The sequence below is a fragment of the Takifugu flavidus genome, chromosome 2, assembly GCF_003711565.1.
Source record: "Takifugu flavidus isolate HTHZ2018 chromosome 2, ASM371156v2, whole genome shotgun sequence".
NCBI classification, from domain to species: domain Eukaryota; kingdom Metazoa; phylum Chordata; class Actinopteri; order Tetraodontiformes; family Tetraodontidae; genus Takifugu; species Takifugu flavidus.
In genome coordinates, this window is record NC_079521.1 from 16,957,095 (window position 1) to 16,978,011 (window position 20,917).

Below are 20,917 nucleotides of genomic sequence, written 5' to 3' on the forward strand. Positions count from 1 at the left end.
GATCTCTGGTGAGGACTGGGCGACATCCCACACGCACAAAAACACGCACGCCGACAGCAGGAAATGACGGGAACGGGTTTCCGTCGAATGTGAGTGGATCGCCGGGGCGTTAGAACAACAAAAAAGAAAAAAAAATTAAAATGTGGAGTGAGTGGAACAGTTGAGCGTTGATAAGGTGGGTTTCATGTGCGGGGGGGGGGGGGGGGGGGATTTATGAGAGGAGGGGCGAGAGTCAAATTATGTTTAATTGCAGTAAATGGTTTTCCCGAGTGGGTTATGGCGAGATTAAGCTGGAGAAAATCTGAGACCTATTGCTTAGTTTCTGCAGAAAATGTTCTACTTTTTTTAACCACAATTTTTTTGCTGTAAATGAGGAAAAAACTTTGTTCTGAACAGTGGAAGCATTTAAATAACTGCAACATTATTTCAGGCACTTTTATTTAAAGATAGAGTAAAGAATAAAGGAGACAGCTGTGCAGGGAGATGAAAACCAGCCCGTTACCATCTAACAGTGCTCACTTATATGAGGGAAATCCATCAGTGCTCAGACACAACCCAAAGTGACACAGACAGTTAACTGCAACAGGCGGCAGTTAAAGATCTACTCCGGAATGCGTTCACATTTTTACGTTTTTAAATATACAGTAAAATTAAAAGAATCTTAAAAACATTTATATTCTATGTCTTTAAATAAGAAATCAAAGTCTCATCAAAAAAAAAAAAAAAATGAATTAAATAATTGTAATAAAAAACCTGTCAGAAATCTCTCTAGATAACTATTCAAAGTGGTTGGACACTCCTGCCGGCCAGAGCTTGACATTGAATAAAACTGTCCCTTTAAAGATAAATAGATTGTTTTTTTTATTTATTCGTTAACACAAATATACACTTTTGACCTCAGTCGTCTCCTGAATGTACCCAAACCATAAATCAGAAACACTATCTCTGCATTACACTACATTATTGGTCCCTAAAGAAAGGCTCTCTTCATTTTCTGATCCATAGTTATCGTGTGAATGTGTCCAATGCACCCCCGTCCACGAGGTCTCCTGAACCGCCGTTGACCCTTGAGGGTCTGGGTCATGGACTCGTGGAGCCTCAGCGGGCCGATGGGGTCAGCTGAAGGGGTCAGGGGCTGACTGACACCTCGCTGTTTCGCCGTCCCTCCCCAGGCAAAGATCCACCTCTGCTTACGTGTCCTCGCGCCTGTTGTAGTATCCGCCGAAGAAGGTGAAAATGCTGATGATCAGACACATCACCACGAACAGCGTCAGCGCCATCAGGAGGAGGCGTCGACTCAGGGAGATCTTGGGACAAACGCGGCCAATGAGGAGCAGGACCTCCTCCATCCTCCTGCGAGGACAACGATGGCACACTGAGATAAGATAAGATTCCTCTAAACAGAAAACAGCAGGATTACAGCGAATTACAGCAGTGAAGGGATTTTTTTTTTCACTTGAACGTTAAAGGTCTAGTGTGTAAGATTCTTAGTAATCCAAAAACAAAGCAAACCTTAGTTTAGAATCCTTTTACACTGATTCATGCCAGTCAGGATAAAATCTCTGGACCAATATTGGTGCGGGTCCCCCTCCGTGTACTTCCGCTCTACTATACTTATACTATACTAATATACATTTTAATCCGCAGTTCTAATTCAGTCTCCAGAGACTAGTCTCATCTCTGCACAGATCTACAACAAACAAACCTCTGGACTGGGGATACTTGTGGATGCAGTCGGGATAAAAATCCACTTTGCTCCTCAGCAGTCGCCGTAGGTTCTCTAACACTGTTGAAAAGGGAGGGGGTATTAAAGTCATGCATGCTGCAATGTCCACCGCTAGATGTCGCCAGATCTTACACGCTAGACCTTTAACATTACGACGGAGCAGCCGAGGTGACGGGAGGTACGACGGGTTAAGGTGGATCTCTGTATTTTGGACTGGCAGATGCAGATTACCTGCTTTTGTTGATCTTTTTCCCACTCTCCTCATCTTTGTTTTTCATCTCCAGCAGTCTCTCGGCGATGTCCTCCTCCTCCTCCTCACGCCTCTTCTCCTGGAGGGCTTTACTATGCTTCAGTCCCTCCTGGTAGCTGTTGATATTTTACAGTGAACCGGTGACTGATGCTGAGTTTAAGATGGTTTATTAATTAAAATAAACCATAAAGCACCCCTGGTTACCCCCCAGTAAAGGTCAGGTTTATGATGAACGCTTCATTTAGGGTGCGAGTGTGTTGAGGAACCAGGAGTGCGAGGACTCACCCTTTGTTATAGGCCTCCTCCTCGATCTTCGCCTTGAGCTCGGCTCTGATCTCCTCCAAATTCACCGGTGGCTTGGCTGGCTCGCTGTCGGGCGCCGTCACGCTCTTCCCACTGCACCGTTTCGCAGGGGAGAGAACAATTACAGGTGGAAACCAGAGCATCGCCACGGTAACGGTCAGTTTTTAATGGGTGAAACACAGCGGGGGCGCTGGGCGGAGGTGGCGGGAACACATGCCGGGGCTGCCTCACAACACATCTTAGAGACTTGAAAGCTCGTCTGTGGAACCAGGATGTGTTCGGAGCCTCATGTCTGGACTTTGTCACGCTCACGCAGAAATGTTTAGATTAGGCTCCAGGACAGCGCATCCATCAGGTTGTTTTTCAGGCTTATGGGGATAGCTTCACCTCCACATCTGCGGTGTCCTACACATCCTGAAGGTCACCCAGGTCAAACCTCAGCTCAGAATGTTTTTGATAACTATGATTAAAAGCTCAGGTTTGTTTTGACTCATTGTTTTAAGGACTGTGTGATGTCCTTGACATCTATTCAACGGGGGTTGGTGTGTGTGTGTGTGTGTGTGTGGGGGTGGGGGGTATGTATGCGAGGGAAGGAGTACACGACACATACCATTCTGCTGCTGGCTGTGGGGCTTCTGTGGGCGTGCTGACCTTCACATCATTATTTTCACACTACAAAAGAGCGAAACACACGCCGGGTTTGGACTTTTGCTCAAATGTGCCCTCGTCGGGTCTTTTTCATGAGCCAACAACAGCCTGCCGGGGTTTAATTCACTAATGCATCATCAATATTGTTTTTTTTTAAAAACACCGGCTGTGTCGTTCTGCATCCTGACAGGAAAAACCTACCACGACAGGAAGAGCAGCTCCAGGGGTTGGTCCCGTGCCGGACCCTGAGACCGGGCTGGTGACTGGCGTCTGACCGGGGATGTTCAGGAGGTTAAACTTGGGCACCACGGCAACGCTCACCCTGCGTCTGGGCAGAGCCTGGACAGGAGGTGGAACAGGAAAGGGTTTAACAGGTATGTGATGTGACGGCTGAGTCTGGCAGACAGCGAGAGGACAAGATGGTGCCACTCAAACCTGCCTCAGAAAGCTCTCCAAGTGCACACCAGTTGAAAACCTTTGCGAAATAAGTGCACTTGAGGGCACTGACGCGGAATGATTGAAATAAACACTCCGCGTTCTAAAAAAGCTTGTATTTGTTTGAGACTGAAGAAGTGGTTTCAAAATATTCCAGCTCCAAAAATATCAGGCGTTTACCTTTCCAAGCGTGAGCGACATTGATCTTGACGGCCGAGGAACGCCATCATCTGCTCGGGCAAAGAGAGAGAAAATAAAGGTGACTTTCTGATTCAAAAATGTGCCGCGAAATCGTCAAGCTGATCATGAGATACGAAGGCCTGCAGACGGCGTCACGGCCCCTCTCACCTCCAGTCTCAACAGACCCTCCGTAGGAGCGATTTGAGTTCTGGTTGGCCAGCTTCTTAAACTCCGTCAGCTCGGCATGATCCTTCTCATACGTCCTCTTCAGGTTCTCCACGTATTGCATCATCACCTCGGTGGCCTTGCTCATGCGTTTCTCCTGTTTGCACCAACACGGAGCGGATCAGCGGCCGATGATAGAACCAGGCCTTCTTACATGACATTGTAGATGTAGATGTAGATGTCCTTTATATTTGTCCTCATACTGACACAAGTGCAGACGCACCTGTCGAACCGCCCCAACCAGCTCTGCCCTGCTGGAGAGCCGCCTGGCCAGCCTGTGCAGCACCGAGACCGTCTCCACGAGGCGCTGGTAGGACTCGCGCTGCTCCAGGTTCTGCCACTGCGGTGAGGTCACCTGCAGGAAACGCAACCAAAGCTCATGATGGGACACCTGTGTTCCCATTCTGTGGGGACATTTAAAGTGTGGGATGTTTGGGAACCATGACGTTCCTCTATTTTCATCTGTTTTGGAGGACTGACCTTCAGCGCTCCTTTGAATTCCTCCAGTTCCTTCTCGGTGTCTTCCTCGGTCAGGTTCCTCTCACGTTCTGCCTGTTTCAGCCGCATCTCCAGAGTGTACTTGTCATTGCGAAAGGCCAGTGACAGCTGGACGAATGCGTTCTGCAGATAGCGGGTTGAGACTGAGAGCGCTACAACAAACGATAGCGAAGTGCTGCTAAAGGCAGCGCCGCAGCAGAGCGGAATGGTTCCGAAGACTCTCCACAGAAGTCTCCCACGGTATAAAACACGCACATCAACAAACATGTTTGGATGGCGGTGAGCGCAGATGATGCATTTTTTAGTGGTTAAAAAGCGTGCGGGGCGGTTGGGCAGCTCTGGAGCTGACATGCAGACTGAACAGTGACTCCAGCGCTTGACCTGCTGGTGTTTTTCCCGGGCGATCAAAGTTAGCCGAGGCGGTTTTCCACCGCGGAGGGGACGCGGCCCAGAGGAAATCTACGACCCCTGCCTGTCCTCAAGCAGATGCGTCCCTGAGGGATCGGCGAGAGGGGCCACAGTGCGAGGCTGACAGCGTCACTAATGTTTGCCTTTTCTCCACAGGAAATCGTTGCGTGTGTGTCATCAGTCAGGACCAGGAACCAAATAAAAAGCTTTCCTGTTGATACAGGCGTGCACTTTTTATGACATTTCAACTATTCCATTTGGGAACAAAAGGGGGAAAAAAGCGAGAGGGCTGCATGTGGCAGATGTGCAGCCGGGTGTTGACAACTGAGAAAGGACTCAACCAATTAAAAACCAATGCAAAGATGCACATAAATGTAATCTCTCCATAACTTTCTGTTAACCAGTTATTACTAATCAGGATGACAAGTGGCAACTACACTAACAGGCAGTGGGTGAGAGGCAGGAAGACACCCCTGGCAGGTCCTGTCCATTACCAGGAACCTTGGTGCTGTGGCCTAATTGTGCCACTGCCACCAGCACTACTTTCACTACACAAATCTGCTGCTAGCAGGAGGTTAGTATAGCTAAGCAATAGCCTAGCTCAAGCTAAAGATTACAAATCATCTGAAAACAGGAATATTAGTCATTTCACAGCAAATAGAATAACAATCTGTTACTTTAAACCAGAATTTGGCCATAGCAGCTACTACATCTGCTTTTCAGTTGTGAATTTCAGGATTGTTGTCGTTTAATAGTGTCGCGAGAGTGTGAGATTCAGCCACAACTTGTGTGAGTGTGGAGATTTCAAGAACTGAACACTTTGTTCCTGACAACTGATTCCACACATATTTCCAGCCCACAGGTAATATTTAGATAGCAAAGACTGTAATGACACATTTATTACAAGTCAGCTTCAAGCACGCGCGTGTGTACAAACCTCAACTTCTTTTTCTGTGAGCGGGGGTGCACTGGAAAAGGAAAAGAAAAGGGGAGGTGTTACGCTTGTGGTGGTGGTGGAATCAGTGTGAGCTCCGGCAGCCGCTTCTGTTACGCACCAGCCCGGTAAACCTCGGTGAAGTTTGAGTTTCCGCAGCATCACATCGGAAATGTTGGGCATGGCGTCAGCCTTCTCTTTAGCCTCCTCACTCCCAGCCGTGCTTGGTGAAGCACCTAAAAGCAGAAAGCGGACACAGACGTGGTGCTTCAATCCACCGTGCAAATTTCAACAAAGCGTCAACATCTGACACTGTTGTCTATTGTTTTATTATTATTTTGGGCTCTACCCTAACAACCAAGCCATCTGCTGACGGGAAATAAATTAATTCCTTATTACAGCCCTGCCAGGAAATGGGTGGCATGGAGGAACAAAAACACAAGAACAAATGATCGGTCCTTTTCCCAGAGATCCAGGAAGTGCCCACCCTGGACAAACCGCTGACAGGAATCTCCGTCTTATACAGACCAGAGAGCGAAAAAAAACTCACCTTTTTCCTGTTCAGCAGCTTCACTCAGGTCTGGTAGCGCAGATCCAGCTATGCTTTGGTTACGCATCAGCTTGTGCTCCTTTGAAGCCAAACACACACACACGCACACACACACACACACGCACACGGGGGGGGGGGGGGGGTGTATGACTTTTCTGAGTTTACAGCAACAACATATTAGAACTGAAGGCTAATTTGTGTGCTAAGTGTTTTACCTCTTTAAATTTGGACAGTTTGAGCAGGCTCCCGGGCTGGGCGGAGAGGTCGCTGTATCCTGAGGCCTTGAAGACGTTGTCTCTGTCTGAGAACGTATCCTCTGGTGTTGGTGGTAAACCCTGAGCTCCACTTCTGGAGGCAATGCTGCCTACAGAGTCCCAGGAGACAGCCCTCATCAGAGGAGGAAAAGCCCCGATCGTCTTGATTTCGGCCGTACAGGGCGCCTGTTGGGTTGGAGGTCGCGGGACGGGCTTGGCCACCCCCGTGGCCGGAGCCAGGTTGAGGTTTCGACCTCCGTCATCTCCTTTGGAGACAGCAGGCGGACTCCTGGATACTGCTGGATCAAAGTTCTCCTTCTGTACAGCATAACGGGGCGCCAGAGTCCCTGAGGAAACTTTCCTCTTCTCATTTGGCTTCCAGTCCACCAGCAGTCTGTTTCCCTGAAGAGAGAACGCAGTTACCGATACAGTTAGTGTCTCAGCTGGGTTAAGTCTTCTGAGGATGGACAACCAACACCAATGCTACCATGGAAACCTGCTCAGAGAGGCCACACGATCAACCCAAACTACAACAACGCTCTATTACGACTCTATTATTCTGGCTGCCTGATCCTGTGTGGCCTTCCAAATGCTGCCAGGGATTCTGTTTTCTAATCCATCTCTAAGTAACAGATTCAACTGTTTCACCTCAGTTCTTATAAAAACTTAAGCAAACTTCTTTGTAAAACTAGAGCTTGAAGATGCAAGTCAAATGGCCACACGCTGGCGGGTAGATTAACCATACGACCACGAAGCCAATGGAGGTTGAAGCGGATTTTCTTACCTGGCTAACGGTCTGTGAGCTGATGTGGCTTGTTTCTGTGTGTCCCGCAGCTGAAAAAAAGACTTCATTCCCAGATTGTGGAGCCACAGCGCACGTGGAGGAGGATGCGCTCGGAGCTGAAGAAAGGCCTGTGGTCAAAAAAGGCTTCCGTGAGGTTTTTCACAATATAACTAATGTTTCGGAACGATTAAGCACAACAGCGCAACGTGCCTGTCGGGGACTCGGAGAGGCTGGTGGTGGAGCGGCGGCCGCGGCGAGTCAAAAAGCGGTCGCTGACCTTCTTGGCCTGCTCGAGGAGCTCCAGGTTCTTCTGTCGGTCCTCCTCAGACAGTTGCAGCTCTGGCAAATGATCTTTGACCAGGTCGATCACGTTACCGGTGCTGTCTGAACACAAAAAGAAAGCTCATTTAGCCTCTCCTCGTCTCCTTTTATAGGATTTACTGAAGAACCGTCTGAGCGCAGCTGCATCTGGAGGGGAATTCCTGTCATCCTAAATAAGAACTTACAGCAGGACGTCAGCCAATAATTCAGGAGATGATGAAAACGTTCTTTCCTGACGCAGACAGATTCATGTTCTGAAATGTTCTGAAGCTTCTCATCATATCAAAGAGGTTTTTACCCACCGACTGTGGTGATGGGCCCCCCAGATGAGCTCCTGGACAGCCGACTTCTGGGACTGTGAGGCCTGAGTGGGGAAGTGGTGGGAGTTAAAGCACGTTTCTCTCGTTGACACCGTAGATGTATGAAAATGGGACCTGTTCTGTTCCAGGGGCTGGCCGTCCTGCTGCACTACTGTAGCCTGCTGGGGGTAGACGATCGTGGGAGCGGTCATGATGATGGCTCGACTTTCACCTGGTGTCGACTGGTGGGTGAAAAGGGTCAAAGAAAGTTAAGGACAAACCGGAATCCACCCTGGACAGGTCAGAGGTCACTCAGAGCAGTCTCATACGTCCTCATAAACTGGAACATCTCACATAAACATACTAGGATTTGGTTTAATCTTGCAGACATTTCCTGGGAAACAACACGGACTTCCTCTGGATCCTCAGCAACAGGGCACTTTCTGCTCATCTTTAAGTTTCCTAAGAATAACCGACCTTCCCCCGAATTAATTTACAAGCGAACCAACTGTGAAGAGGAAAGGCCATTTCTGTAGTGCCTGGCTTTTCTACAGCATGTTTGACATAGGACTGATGCAAATCACTTGTTTTATTACAGATAAGAGTGGGTTGAAAATAAAAATGTAATTAAAGATAAAAGAAAATGGACATCTGAATCAGAGTTAGCTTTTCTGCTATATGTTGTCAGTGTCCAGGGTCAATTCTGCTTATTTTCCCCGTTTCATGCTGATCTGCATCAATTTTAGTTCAGATTTCTGACGTTAAAGTGAATTTTGTTTACGTCATACGTTTACTTTGCTTAAACCCATCACCTGTGTCTCCTTGGCTCTCACCTGTGCGTGCTTTATTTTAAGTCCTGTATGGATTGCGTGTGGATTTATTTCTGACCTGATTGAAGAGTTTGGAACCGTGTTTAAGTTTTTCTTCATCCTTCCTGTTTGGATTATTAGTCTGGCTCCGACCTCCTCATCTCCCCGCGGTATAAATCAGCAACTCTTTAATCTCAAAGCGTGTGATGAATGTGGTTTATAATTGAGGCTGTGCAGAGGTGCAGGACTCATATTCCCGCAGGTATAAACCCTTCTAATGGAATACACAAAACCTGATTTATTTTTTAAATTCTCCAAAACCTTGTCCACCCATCAACGATAACTACGCAAATAAAACGAGATGGATATCCAACACTGTTCCTCTGAGAGCTCCTCTCAGGCCTTATCTCTGCGCCGGAGTCCAAACAACATGATTTCGTGCGTGCGTGCAGCTGCAGGAAGAATGCCGCTGCGCTAAAGGTAGAAATGTTTTACAGCCTTGGCAAACGTCCTGGTGATTCAGCCGCCTGAACGGTGTGTTCAAGCGCAGCTGAAGACACATTCGCTCTGCAGGAAGTTTGTTGACATCTGGACTTTTTACTTCCTTTACAGACTTTTTTTTTTTTTTTTTAAATCGTATGACATTTTGACAATTGCGCAATACTATTGCTGCTCTCAACAGCAGTGGGTTTGGATAATACACCCTGTTTTCCAACTTATACATTACAAGTTTGAGAAAAGTAAGAATGCTGCATAGAATGATTCAAATTTTGATTCACAATCATACACAAAAAAGTTACTATGATGGAAATAAATTGCATGTACATGTAAGTAATTTCTTGTTGGATGATCTTAAAATTATACTAATTATAAAGAGAGGAAACTTGAAACCAAAGGAATTTTGCAATTTATAGGAAATGTATCGGGAAAGAATGAATAAAATATGTCAATTTTCAATGATATCTGAACCATTCAAAAAGAGTGAAGATTCATTTTTTCCAGTTAATTAATAAGATGCATTGAATTAGGTTTCTGTTCAACTACATCATACTGCCGGAAGGGGTCGCTGTAGCTGCGAATATATTTAATATTAGTGATAATTAAAGGATGTTGGGATATAACCAGGAGAGTCGCGTCTACTACTTTTTGCCTCAGGTGTAAAAACAAGTTACAGTTGCCCAAAATAATTATGTGAGCATAAATTGACATTATAGAACCTTTAAATGTGATGAATACGACAGCAAATTTAAGGTTCAGTGTGTTATCTTTCGTTATAAAGCTAGCATTCTTTTAATAGCAAAACCTAACTAAAATAATTAATGTGTTAGAACTAAAAGTCAAATGCCACTATTTATATATGAATCTCAGTCTTAAAGGGAAAAAAACATTTAATTTCTGAATAAATGCAGAAAAATAAGTTTGTAATTACACAATATTTCACATGTGCAAGGTAAGCAGGAAAAATCTAAACTAATAATATCTGTCATCTTCTTTTCTGCAGTCATTTGGATTTCTTAGATAAAAGCACAACACTGTTTGATCTGAGACACAAATTCCAAATTTGTCAGTGTTCATTTTTAGGTCTTCACATGCTTCTCATTATGTCCAGCAGTAACACGTTAGGTAACAAAAGTGTGCGCTTACTGTGCTGGGAGAGCTGGATGAACTGTCCAGATCTTCAGGTGAGTCCTCCTCTTCCTCAGGCAGTGTGGGCATGGCGGGGGGCAGTGAGGGGCGTGATCGGGTGTGTGGGAAAACAAAAGGGCTCTCGGCAGCAGAGGGGGCCTCAGGGGGCTTCTTAGGGTTGAGATCGCTTCCCTGAATGGACGTCTGAGGGGAGCGTTCCCTGTCTTCCTGAAACTATAGAGGTAGAGATCACGTATGTGTCGAAGAAACACACACACATGCACACAAACACACATGCACGTCTGTGGTGTGGAGCATTAAATGAAAAGAGATGCACGGAAAGAAAAACTTTTACAGTCACGATAACGAAAACCACCATCACCATGTTCAAATCCTTATATAGCCACATTCTCCACGGCCTCAGGACTAAATGATCAGCAACAGGTCCCAACAGGCTTTTACATCCAAAACATCAAGTCCATCAGAACATGAGCTTCAAAGAACTTTAACTGCACTGCTGCTGAGTTCTCTCGGACTAACATGTTTTATTTTCTGACTTGATGGAAGCTTTTATCAGTCCTGAGAAAAAGATTCAACCCTGTTTGTGTAGCAGCAACTTTAGATGTTTGGAATCAAACGCCTGCCCCCCCCACTTCTCTTTACAGTAAAAATGACAAACTCTGCTGAAGCCTCAGTCCAACTCCAACCAACTCTAACCAACTCCAACTCCAACCAACACTAAGAAAATATGTGAATGTTTGGATCGTTTATTTTATTGACCATAATCTGAGCCCTTTACTTTAGGGAGAGTGACCAGGGTTCTCCAATCACCTGACCTAAATGTGGGAAGTGCTCAGGCTTTTTAATCAAGATAAAACATGGTGCAGACAGATTGTCATCTGGAAGGTTGTCGGTGCAGTTCCCAAAGGACCTGATGTTGCTCGCTCTCAAGCTTACACGCTATGTTTATTATGGCCATGTCTCTCAGAACTGTGTTAGCTTATATCCAATATCCCAAGTGTTCTGGGAGGACAGTCTGAGGCGCAACCTGCTCCTGGTGGAAACTCTCATGGACACAAGTTCAAAAAAAGCCAAAAACATGATGAAAACATGGCTTTTCCCATCATCTACCTGGTAAACAAATTGGCAGCCATAGCAGGAAGAAAGAAAGACAACGTGAAGTGAAACGCGACCTATCAAAGGTGCATTCATAGGAGGCTTTCTGTTGTCACCAGTGATCCGAACAGCTTGAAAAATCAGCTCCGGTGTCATCATCTGTTGTGTAATCAGATCTCAGAATTCCACCAAACAAGAGCGTTATTAGAAGATTTCGTCATGCGAGTGAATCTCTACCAAACCAGTCGTTCTTATATGAGCAGCAGGATGGACACAGGCACCCCCTCTTCTCCAGGCCTCACTAAGCGTTGCTGATTTAAAGGACTGGGCTTTATTTCTGCAGCAGAGAACTCTCCCAGGAACAGATTCATGCAAATCTGAGAACCTGAGCTGGTTAATTACAGCTCAGGGAAAAGAAAACATCAACCAACGTCTGAAGAGCTGGCGTCTGGGGCTGCACACACAGCACGAACGCAGCTCGGATTGTTAAGTGTAAATATTAAGATGTCCATATGCAGGCCTGTGTTTGCTGATAAAGCAGTGCAGGTTCAGCTTGGGTGACGTGTGGCTGATTTCAAAGGTGCAGAACACATCTAAGGCAGGAGGAATCCTCGGTGATCCTGGGCCGGGGTATCCAGCGCCTGCTCACTGTCACAGGTTCTGTGATCACACAAAAGCAGTGACTCTATAGAGGAAATGGGTTGTTTAACCGACTCCCAGTCAGCTGCCGGGATATTTCCTGACCGCAAGAACTCTGTCAAACTGTAAATTCAACGTTCTTTCTCAAGCTGCAGCGTTTATGCAGCCCAGGAGGTTTCCTTTTGTTCCCACACTTCCTGCACTGCCGCTGTAAAACATTTGATCTGCCATATTTTAACCAAGAATGGCAGATTCCTCTCACACCTGAAGAGAGCAGCTCTGCAAATTAAAGCAATTTCCCTGGAAAATACCAAATAAGGAGATGAATGAAAGCCTCAGACATCAGAGTATAAATAGTCGGTATGATTGCAGCCATCCTGACAGAAGCAAAAGAAACAACGGCCTCTTTAAAAACTGATTAGGCCCACACGGAGATGCCCGACAGTCCCCTGCAGATAGTTTCCCTGGCAGATTATGAAGCTAATTGAATCGCAGAGATTATTTCCTGGGGGACGGATCACACAGACCAAAACAAAGGCCGTCCCTTTGCTCCAACCTGTTCATGACATGGAGACCGCGCACTGATCCCCTGAAAGGACAACACAATTGTTAACGATTTCTTCTCGCTCCAACCCGCCTTGAAGCTGTCTGCACGAGGGGGACGAAGGGACAAATGGCCTCCTCCCCTCCTCCGTTACATAAGACCAATGACTCCTGCCAGATTTGTAAAAAATGTGGCTCTGCACGGCTGAGAGAGGAAGTGCTCGCTACACGGAAGGTCCGAGGAGTGTGAGAAAGGAGGTGATGTGCTGGTATCGATAGTGAGGAAGCAGATCCACTGATGGAGCAGGAGAGAGAAAAACACGGCGACAAACATCCATAAGGAGCAGCTCGTCTAGACAAACACCTGAGCATGTAAACTCACCCCGGGGGCAGCAACCGCTCAGCTCTGCTGGAGCGAGAAAAAGTCCAGAGAACCACAAGATGCAGAAGCAGCGAGAACATCCCGAAGTGTCCACATAAAGTCCACACACCTGCCCAGCAGAAGAGCATGCAAACGGAAGGGGGCATGCAAATTACCTGAGTCCACCAGCAGCCCCGCGGAGACACGCACACCCCTGCCAATCTCCTCAACTATCAAAGTGTCACTCTCAGCCTGCAGCTTCAGAAAACTCCTCTGTCCTCGGGGCTTCTGCTTCCTTCTCCCGTCCCCTCTGTTCCCTGTCTTTTTTCAGCCGCTGCCTCTTTTTCACTCCTGGGAGCTTTGACCATTTAAGGAGAAGGGCTCTGTACGCCTGTGGAGCGTGTGTGTGTGTGTATGTGCATGTGTGTGTAAGTGTGTGTGTGTGTGTGTGTTCTCCAAGGATCATCCCTTAGATAAATCCTGAACAAATGTATTATTTGTGTGAGATTCTGTGTTTTTGTTTCCTCTGTAATCCCAGTGTAGGAGGCCATCTTGAGAATGTTGTTGCATGTGACAGCATGTTTATGGGATGTTGTATCCATCCAGCCCGTGTGCGAGACGCATCTGCCGCCGCGCTCTTGACAGTCGCCACCGCTGAAGTCGCACTGGCAAAACCTTTGCTCCATTTCAACAGCGAGCACAATGGACACATTCGTCCTGAGCGATGCGGAAAAGCAGAGCACAGCGGCCGCATTGTTCAGAGGCGCACATCTGACATTCACAGCGAATTACAGCTTCACAGCCCGATTTCAAGATGAGCTAAAGCAGTCAGATGTTCTTTTTAGCCCTTAAAAACTGCCCTTTCCCCTCTGAGATAGCAAGATTTTGCTCTTCTGAATAATAATTGGATGGTTTTCCACATCCTTACAAACAGAAATGCTGAAAAATGACAGAGACAAACCGGCCGGGGATCCAAAAGTACTGCACGGCGAGGCTGAGTCTGGAGGAGATGAAGTTTGAAGCAGCGGCAACAAGCAGAAAAAAAGCTGTTGCACAACGTCGCACGTACACAGAAGTGAAAAAGTGATGTGTGTGCGGTCTCACCTCACTGCAGCTGCCTGGTCCTGTGCCACCTGTATGAACCAGAGCACAGAGAGCAGAAAAAAGAAGCTGATTTGCATTTGACAGGAAAAGCATGAGAGATGCAAATCTAACAAGACGGTTAAATAAAGAGCAGGGGTCAGAAAGAGGACGAAGAGAGACTTTCTTTATGCTGAGGATGATGTTGACAGACATTTGTTTCGGTTTTTCCCTCGTCTGGTTGGTTAAACGACTTTAAATTTGGTTTCAGGAAGTGTGTCCCCCACCCCCCCATCTCTGACACCTTCATAACTAAGGGCAACAATAACCTGGCAACCATCATGAGACGTTTGATCTGCTGGTCAAAAGCTCTTCAGCTCTGATGAAGACTATTGTGTTTTCGCTCATCTGCAGAACTGAACTGAAACCCCACATGAAGCGTAAATCCTTTCTAAATGTAGGAAACCTGCAGTTGGTGCTTGACTTTGCTGAGTGCGCCGTTTGTCCTCTTTCTTTTTTCCTCTCTTTTTCATTCCACATCAGGCTTCCTGGAATTCTCACCAGTTCAAGCTGCCCTCACCAAGTGATTCACATTCTAGTTATAGAGCCTGACTTTTTTGTGTGTATCTTCTAAGATAATTTAATTTGTGTGTATCTTCTAAGATAATTTAATCACTGAGCTTCTGGTAATGTTTTTGAACAATGCATGCCAAGTGTTTATTTTCCTTCCTGCTTCTTCAACACGAGCTGATCGACATCAGCAGGCCAGCAGAACAGAAAGCTTTATAACAAAAGCCACTGAAGAACATTTATAGAACATCATTCTGTCATTGTTTTTAGGAATCATGGACTATCGTGGTTGTACTGCATTGATGTGGTACCACTTTATTATAATAACAATTGTATCAATATTATTAATAGTAGTACCGATGCACTACCACTAGATGGCAATAACAGCCGTGTTAACGGTAGCCCTAATCGCTTTCTGTAGATTTTATTCACTTGGGTTAGCTAAGAGAATTCATATTGAACAGTAAAAAGAAAGCCCGTTTCCCTCCTAAATATTATAAATTCATCTCCCATGATCTTCCTGAAATCACTGGGCTCCCTGCAGCAGTGTCGCAAAATCCATCCAAGCAGCATCTACACTGGTCCCTGTAAAGGCTCATCAAACTGTGTGGAAGGAAGCACTTTAATGTGGTCTCACATTTATCATCACTTATAAAATATACATCTGTCGTAAATATCAGCAAGACCAGGAACCCCTCAATAATCCCCCAAAGCTTTAAATCAATACCAGCAGTTCTACAATTTCACCCAGTTGAATTTATAATGGAGTTAAAAATACCTCCGATCCATTCTCCTCCCCCTGGCCTTCTTTAACAGATAACAACTTCCCCAACAGAGCTATGTAAATAACGGCTGCACTTATTTTCAGACATCCTCAGAGATTACCATCAGAGAAGGAAGTGACCCCATAACCCAGCATCACCAGGACCATATGAGTCGCAGCCCATCGTACCATTCAGGGGGAGCTGTGGAGGCTCTTTGACGTCGGGAGATGGGGGGGGACTTTCTGCTCTCGCCTCATTTTCAGGCTCTGTCCATCCTTTTGACTCCACCGGACACGTGGCATGCGTCCTGAAATCAGCCGACGGCTCGGGACCTGCAGACTTATATACGGGATATGAAAAATCACAATAAATCAACTTTTGACTTGAAAAGTCAGACTTAATGTTGCGAGATGGGGGGAGTGGGTGTTTATTTGTTTTAGCTGTAAATGTCTCCTATGCATGATTTGAATTTGGTCCAATCTGTATGACACCAGCACAACCTTCTGGATTGCACTGTGGGAAAAAACAGGACCATCAGACTGCTTCTTCCCTTCTGAGCCAAAAAAATCTGCACAGGCTTGAAAAATGTGAACATAACTGTGATTCATTTACTGCCATTTTAATTTGGCCGTAACAAACAAACACAGCAGTAAATGCCTGAACTACAGTCGCATCAAATAAAAAATATTGGGCTTTCTTTGGGCCACACACATTTTCTACACACCTGAGCTGAAGCTTGTGTGATTCTGGCCTCCAGACAGCTGAGCTGCTGGTCGGTGTCAGCCGCTCGCTCCAGAGCCTCCTCCACTCTCTGAGTGATGCTCTCCATCCTCACTGTCACCTGGCTCACCCTCTGCTCGCTCTCCCTCACCAGCTCAGCCTTCTCCATGGCGTTGCTGACCAGCGCCTCCATCCGCCTGAGGGTTGTGAGAAGACCATTGGCGGTCACCTGCAGCTGGGTTGTCTCCGCTGCTCCCCCAGAGTCCTCTGTGGCCACTGCTGCATCCCTCAGGAGCTTCTTCGTGGGCCTGTCTGCGTCCTTCTCCTCTGTGTTGGTCCCTTTGTCGGTGTGAACAACTGTGCTGTCTGTTTGCTTGCTTTCACGCTCCTGTGCAGATCTGAGGGAGGTTTGCAGGTGGCGGAGCTGCTCCTGCATATCACTGATGGTTTGCTCTGCCTGCTGGAGCTTCTCTTCGGTCTCAGAGACGGTTCTTTTTTTGCGGCCCGTAGCTCCCTCTGATCTGCAGGCTTTCCACCAGTTCACCACAGCCACCTTCTTGGCATCCTGGACATTAATCTGGCTCCCAGTCTGGCTTTGCTTTTGTTCGTTCTGCTCGGAGGATCTCCGGCGCTCCTCCACCTTCTCCCCTTTCTCCTCCCACATGCACTTGTGCAGCTCCAGCTCCTGCAGCCTGAAACCAGTACCGCTTTATAAACATCTCCTTCTCCCAGTGTTATGTCTGCAGTTACCAAGGGGCACTAAACCTGCACTTATCCCTGATAGAAGCGAACACACAGCAGATAGTAACTGCGAAGGTTTGTGTAACGGAGATGCTCATAAATACGCTGTCAGAACCAGATGCCCCTTTTATTAGGAGGCTTCTCAGAACAGAGAGTAACATCAACCAATTCCAGTCTGTTACCATAACAGGAGAACGGGTGGGTATTAAAAAAAACTCACATACACATTGACAAGCTGCTGCTTGATGCTTGCCTGTTGTTGCTGTCGTAAAGCAAGCGGCCTCTCGGGCGTCTCTGGGGCGGCAGAGTCCTGCGCCTGAGAGAGGGCACATTTTTACACGGACTGGTCCCAGAATTCACCCGCCCACCAGCGTGTCTCCTCCACTCACCCTGTCGCTGTGCCTGAGGTGCAGGTGTCTGAATACGTCCGCCGACTTGATCCTGTGGATGATGCTCTGAATGTCGTCACCGTGCCTGCGCAGAGGCGGCAGCTCCAGAGGTCGGTGATGCTGCCACGGGTGATGAGAGGTCAAATGAAACCGGGCGGTTCGGGGAGGGGCAGTGAAAGCAGTGAAGGAAACGGCGCCTACCTGCTGCACATCCTGCAACTCGCTCTGCAGGGATCGGTGGTTCGGAGCTTCCCGAGCGTAGAGACTCTGAAGACTAATACAGTGTCTGTCATATCTGCACCGGAAGAATGTGGGAGTCAAACTCATGTCCAGCCCAAACGTTTCAATGTTTCCATCAATGCTTTGACAGCTGATCCACGATCGTATTAAAGGGGACTCAAGAAAAGTGATATTTGGATAAATTATCAACCAAAGGAGGTCCGTTTCCAGGCCACAGTGAGGATTTATGAGAAAGTTTAACACCCACTAAGCCAGATGTGACACAATAAGGGCCCTGAACAGTGTTCCACGCTGATCCACGGTGCCGTGCTGTTACCTCAGGAGAATTTGGTGCGAATGCTCCTGAAGCCTCATCAGCTCTGACTGCAGACCCTGAAACACAAAATGGTGCCGAATAATAGCCGAAACACACTTTCAAACCAGAAGGAAAATGACAAGCACCTCCTCCTGTCAGTCACATATTAATAAACCTTCTCTACAGGTAAAGTTTTAGATTCCAGTCTCTTTTCTGCATGTTGGCAGTGTCATAGTGTACCTCGATCATGTTGTGATTCTCCACATGAGCGCTCTTCATCTTATCCATAAGCATGTCTCTCTGCAGGGAAGCAAGTGAGGTAAGACATTAACAGTCATTCCCACGCCAACAGGACTATTCTCTGAGTCCCCCGGCAGACCGACCTTTGTGATTTCTGTATCTCTCAGCGTCAACAGAACCAGAGTTTCCTCAAGTTCTCCCTGCAAACATGACAACAGTCAGCTCACACTTCGCCCCACACACCAAAGCGCTCCTCTCTTCCTACCCGCAACTCAGCGTTGACCTTCCTTAGCTTGTTCGTGCTGTCCTCAGAAAAAGCTCTTTCGACACCGAGCTTCTCGTTCTGTGGAGGATCGACATCAACATCGGTCACATGTAAAGGTCGTTTCGCACAAGTCGGAGCATGTGGGGACATGAGCTGCTGGTTTCACATTTCAAAAGAACCTTACCTTGTCTTCAAGTCTCCTGATGTGAAGCTTATGGCATTCAATTTCATTGCTCTAAACACAAGCACATAAACACATAGATGTAGATAGCAGACGCTCAAATAAACGTGCTCGCAGAGTTGAGTTTATGGTGTACCAGTTTGGTGCAGCTGGTCTGGGAGCGGCTGGCTCTCTCCTGGGCCTCTTTAAAAGCCCGTCTGGTCTCCTCCAACTCTTCAGTCAGAGATCTGACCCTTGTTGCTGACCGCTGAGCACTGCAACAGTAAGACTCACTGCTTTATTCCCCTCCACTTAAAGACCCCAGGGTTAAACACTGTGTGATTACAGCGATGATGTTGTGTGACGGTTATTGTTTTGGTCGGCGTGACTGCGGTTTGTCCCTCACCTGGCCAGCTTCGCTCGTAACTCTGTCACCTCCAGGGTCAGCTGCAGGTTTATGTCTTCACACTGAGCCACGCTCCTCAGCAAGCTGCTGTTCTGCTCATTCAGCTTTCGGTGGGCACGTTTGAGCTCAGCCACCGTTCCTAACAGGTCTTTGTCATCACTGAAGCCAGAACGGTGAAGTCAGTGGGCGGTATGGCGACACACACACGTGAAATGAGCTCTGATTAAAGAGGGGAAATCTAAAGCGTGAGCTCTAACCAGGAGCATTGGGGGCTCTCAGAGGGTGTATCTTGGCTTGGACCTCCGGAGAAATCAAGACCTAAGAAAAAATTAAGTTCACTGTGTGATGTGTTAAAGAAGGAGGAGTCGATTTGGAGACACCCCCGCTCCACCTACCATTTACAGGCATGTTTGAAGGGCTCGGCCATGCTGCATGAATGCCTTCCACATCAGTGCTGAAACACAAGACAGGCTTTCAAAAATTGCTGATAACTTTTAGATTTGCAAAAGTAATGACAAAATGCATATTCACCCTTTTTTGCCTGCTTTTTAATACATGAGGTAATAACTAACTACATGGGGAGACTCAATATATATCGTGTGCCTGGGTTTTCGTGGAAAAGCATAAAATCTAGCAAGAAAATGATGCCGTTATGATAGAAAAAGTGTTTTTTTTAAATGTCACTGCTGTCTTTGAATACATTATTTTCACTTTTGACTGGCAATTTGACAAATGATCCTTTAGTAGCTTCATTTAAATAATAAAAAAGTGCTACATTCAAAAAAGATTTACAGAAGCAGTCGCATGAAAAAGAAATCATTTTGTAAGTGTATTAGGCTGTATGTTTTCCTTCTCTGTAGAAGTCAGGCGTCTCTCCTTGTTCTTCGCTGTCTCACCTGTCCTGGCTGCACTGGGTGATCCATTCTCTCATTACGGAGTGGAAAGCCTCTCTGCTCACATGTGGATCCTGACAGTCGGGGTCCAGCAAGTGTCGCAGGGCGGCCAGCCGCTCGTGCTCGTGACTCTGAGTCGTCATGCTCTGCAGGTAATGGATGATGGTGGAGGCCAAGACTTCCCCTGCAACCACAGAAACAATGCTTTATGGGCGCCTTTGTGACTCTTTAGGGGTAAAGTGCCGTCTACCTGTACTGGAGCTGTTACATGCATCATACAGGATCTCGAGGAGTTCATGTTCAGAGAAGCCGCTCCTGTCGTTGTCATCTTCATCACTTGCCCCACAGCCTGGTGGTTCCCAGACCGAACAGCAAAAGTCCATGTTCAGATAAGGAGCATCTTTGGGATCTGTTTACTCTCCTGAACAGCTCAAACACCATAAGGGCGAGAACAGCTCTGTCAGCCTCAGACCCCTTTTTGCTCTCATTAAAGAGACTTTTCTACCTTTGTTGTTGAAGCTTATTAGACTTAAACTCACAAAGATTTGACTGCTGCTGGACTCAGGCAGCACTTTTTTCCTAGTTCTGAAGCTTTTTACTCCTCTGGTGTTGTCATAGGTGACTCCATAAACTCTCTCGCTGATTCTCGTTGATGTGAGGACGACCTTTCAGTGGACATTGTCGGATTTGCATAAACAGTTTTTTTATGTTCTCAGAATCAGAATTCTTTATATAAAACTTCAGTCTAAAAACTTTGATTGCACTTTTGTTGCTTTAATTGTGACACTCCTCACATCATCTGGCACATCTTAAATTAATATAATATTACTTTAGAAATCAATGCGTACTTTGACATTTATGAAGATCCATTTCAATTTTTGTTCAAAAAACTAAAAAACAGCTCCCAGTCCTATATTTATCTAATGTTATTTGGCCAATTACAGAGAAAACTGTATCCGACTGAACAAAAACTGAGATATTGTTGAACTAAGTAGTTAAAGAAAAGACTTGACTTACTTTCCATCCAGGCTAGTTCCTGTTTTGAAGGGAGAAAATGCGAGATATGTAATTAAGCTTTAGAACATCACATTTCCATTACTGTCCAAGTCCTCCTCGAATTTACAGTGATGATAGAAAGGGAAATGTTCAAGGTGCTCTCAAGGCTGTTTTAACTGCTTCACATCAAAACCAGCTGACATCTCCAGCCCATTTCTGCCCCCACCCCATCCCACTCCTGCCTGTCCT

At 46.5% G+C, this 20,917-nt stretch overlaps 1 protein-coding gene and 1 long non-coding RNA gene across 7 annotated transcripts; one reads left to right on the top strand and one right to left on the bottom strand.

The window, feature by feature from the left end:
* Nucleotides 1-421: 421 nt before the first annotated feature.
* Nucleotides 422-20,839, bottom strand: mrvi1 (murine retrovirus integration site 1 homolog). Of its 6 annotated transcripts, none has more exons than XM_057024379.1 (37): nucleotides 20,690-20,838; nucleotides 19,923-20,021; nucleotides 19,676-19,856; nucleotides 19,175-19,233; nucleotides 19,037-19,097; nucleotides 18,780-18,938; nucleotides 18,531-18,648; nucleotides 18,398-18,448; nucleotides 18,214-18,291; nucleotides 18,092-18,148; nucleotides 17,949-18,008; nucleotides 17,730-17,785; nucleotides 17,375-17,468; nucleotides 17,174-17,293; nucleotides 17,009-17,100; nucleotides 16,048-16,735; nucleotides 15,512-15,662; nucleotides 14,014-14,042; nucleotides 10,269-10,484; nucleotides 7,951-8,057; nucleotides 7,819-7,880; nucleotides 7,406-7,579; nucleotides 7,196-7,323; nucleotides 6,373-6,813; nucleotides 6,158-6,236; nucleotides 5,729-5,843; nucleotides 5,611-5,641; nucleotides 4,248-4,388; nucleotides 3,991-4,122; nucleotides 3,711-3,864; nucleotides 3,543-3,592; nucleotides 3,129-3,266; nucleotides 2,890-2,951; nucleotides 2,262-2,372; nucleotides 1,958-2,092; nucleotides 1,706-1,786; nucleotides 422-1,353 (listed from the first exon to the last, which is right to left on the bottom strand). In XM_057024379.1, the coding sequence occupies exons 1-37, from the start codon at nucleotides 20,694-20,696 to the stop codon at nucleotides 1,191-1,193; spliced, it is 4,680 nt and encodes a 1,559-aa protein (XP_056880359.1). In that variant the 5' UTR covers nucleotides 20,697-20,838; the 3' UTR covers nucleotides 422-1,190. The 6 variants fall into 6 exon arrangements, with proteins under 6 accessions (XP_056880359.1, XP_056880348.1, XP_056880368.1 ...); XM_057024368.1 differs by having other exon boundaries at nucleotides 422-1,396; XM_057024388.1 differs by lacking the exon at nucleotides 1,706-1,786.
* LOC130521470 (uncharacterized) lies at nucleotides 6,723-8,492 on the top strand. Its single transcript, XR_008949337.1, has 2 exons — nucleotides 6,723-7,344; nucleotides 7,630-8,492. It is a non-coding gene; the product is annotated as an uncharacterized LOC130521470 (long non-coding RNA).
* Nucleotides 20,840-20,917: the final 78 nt, after the last annotated feature.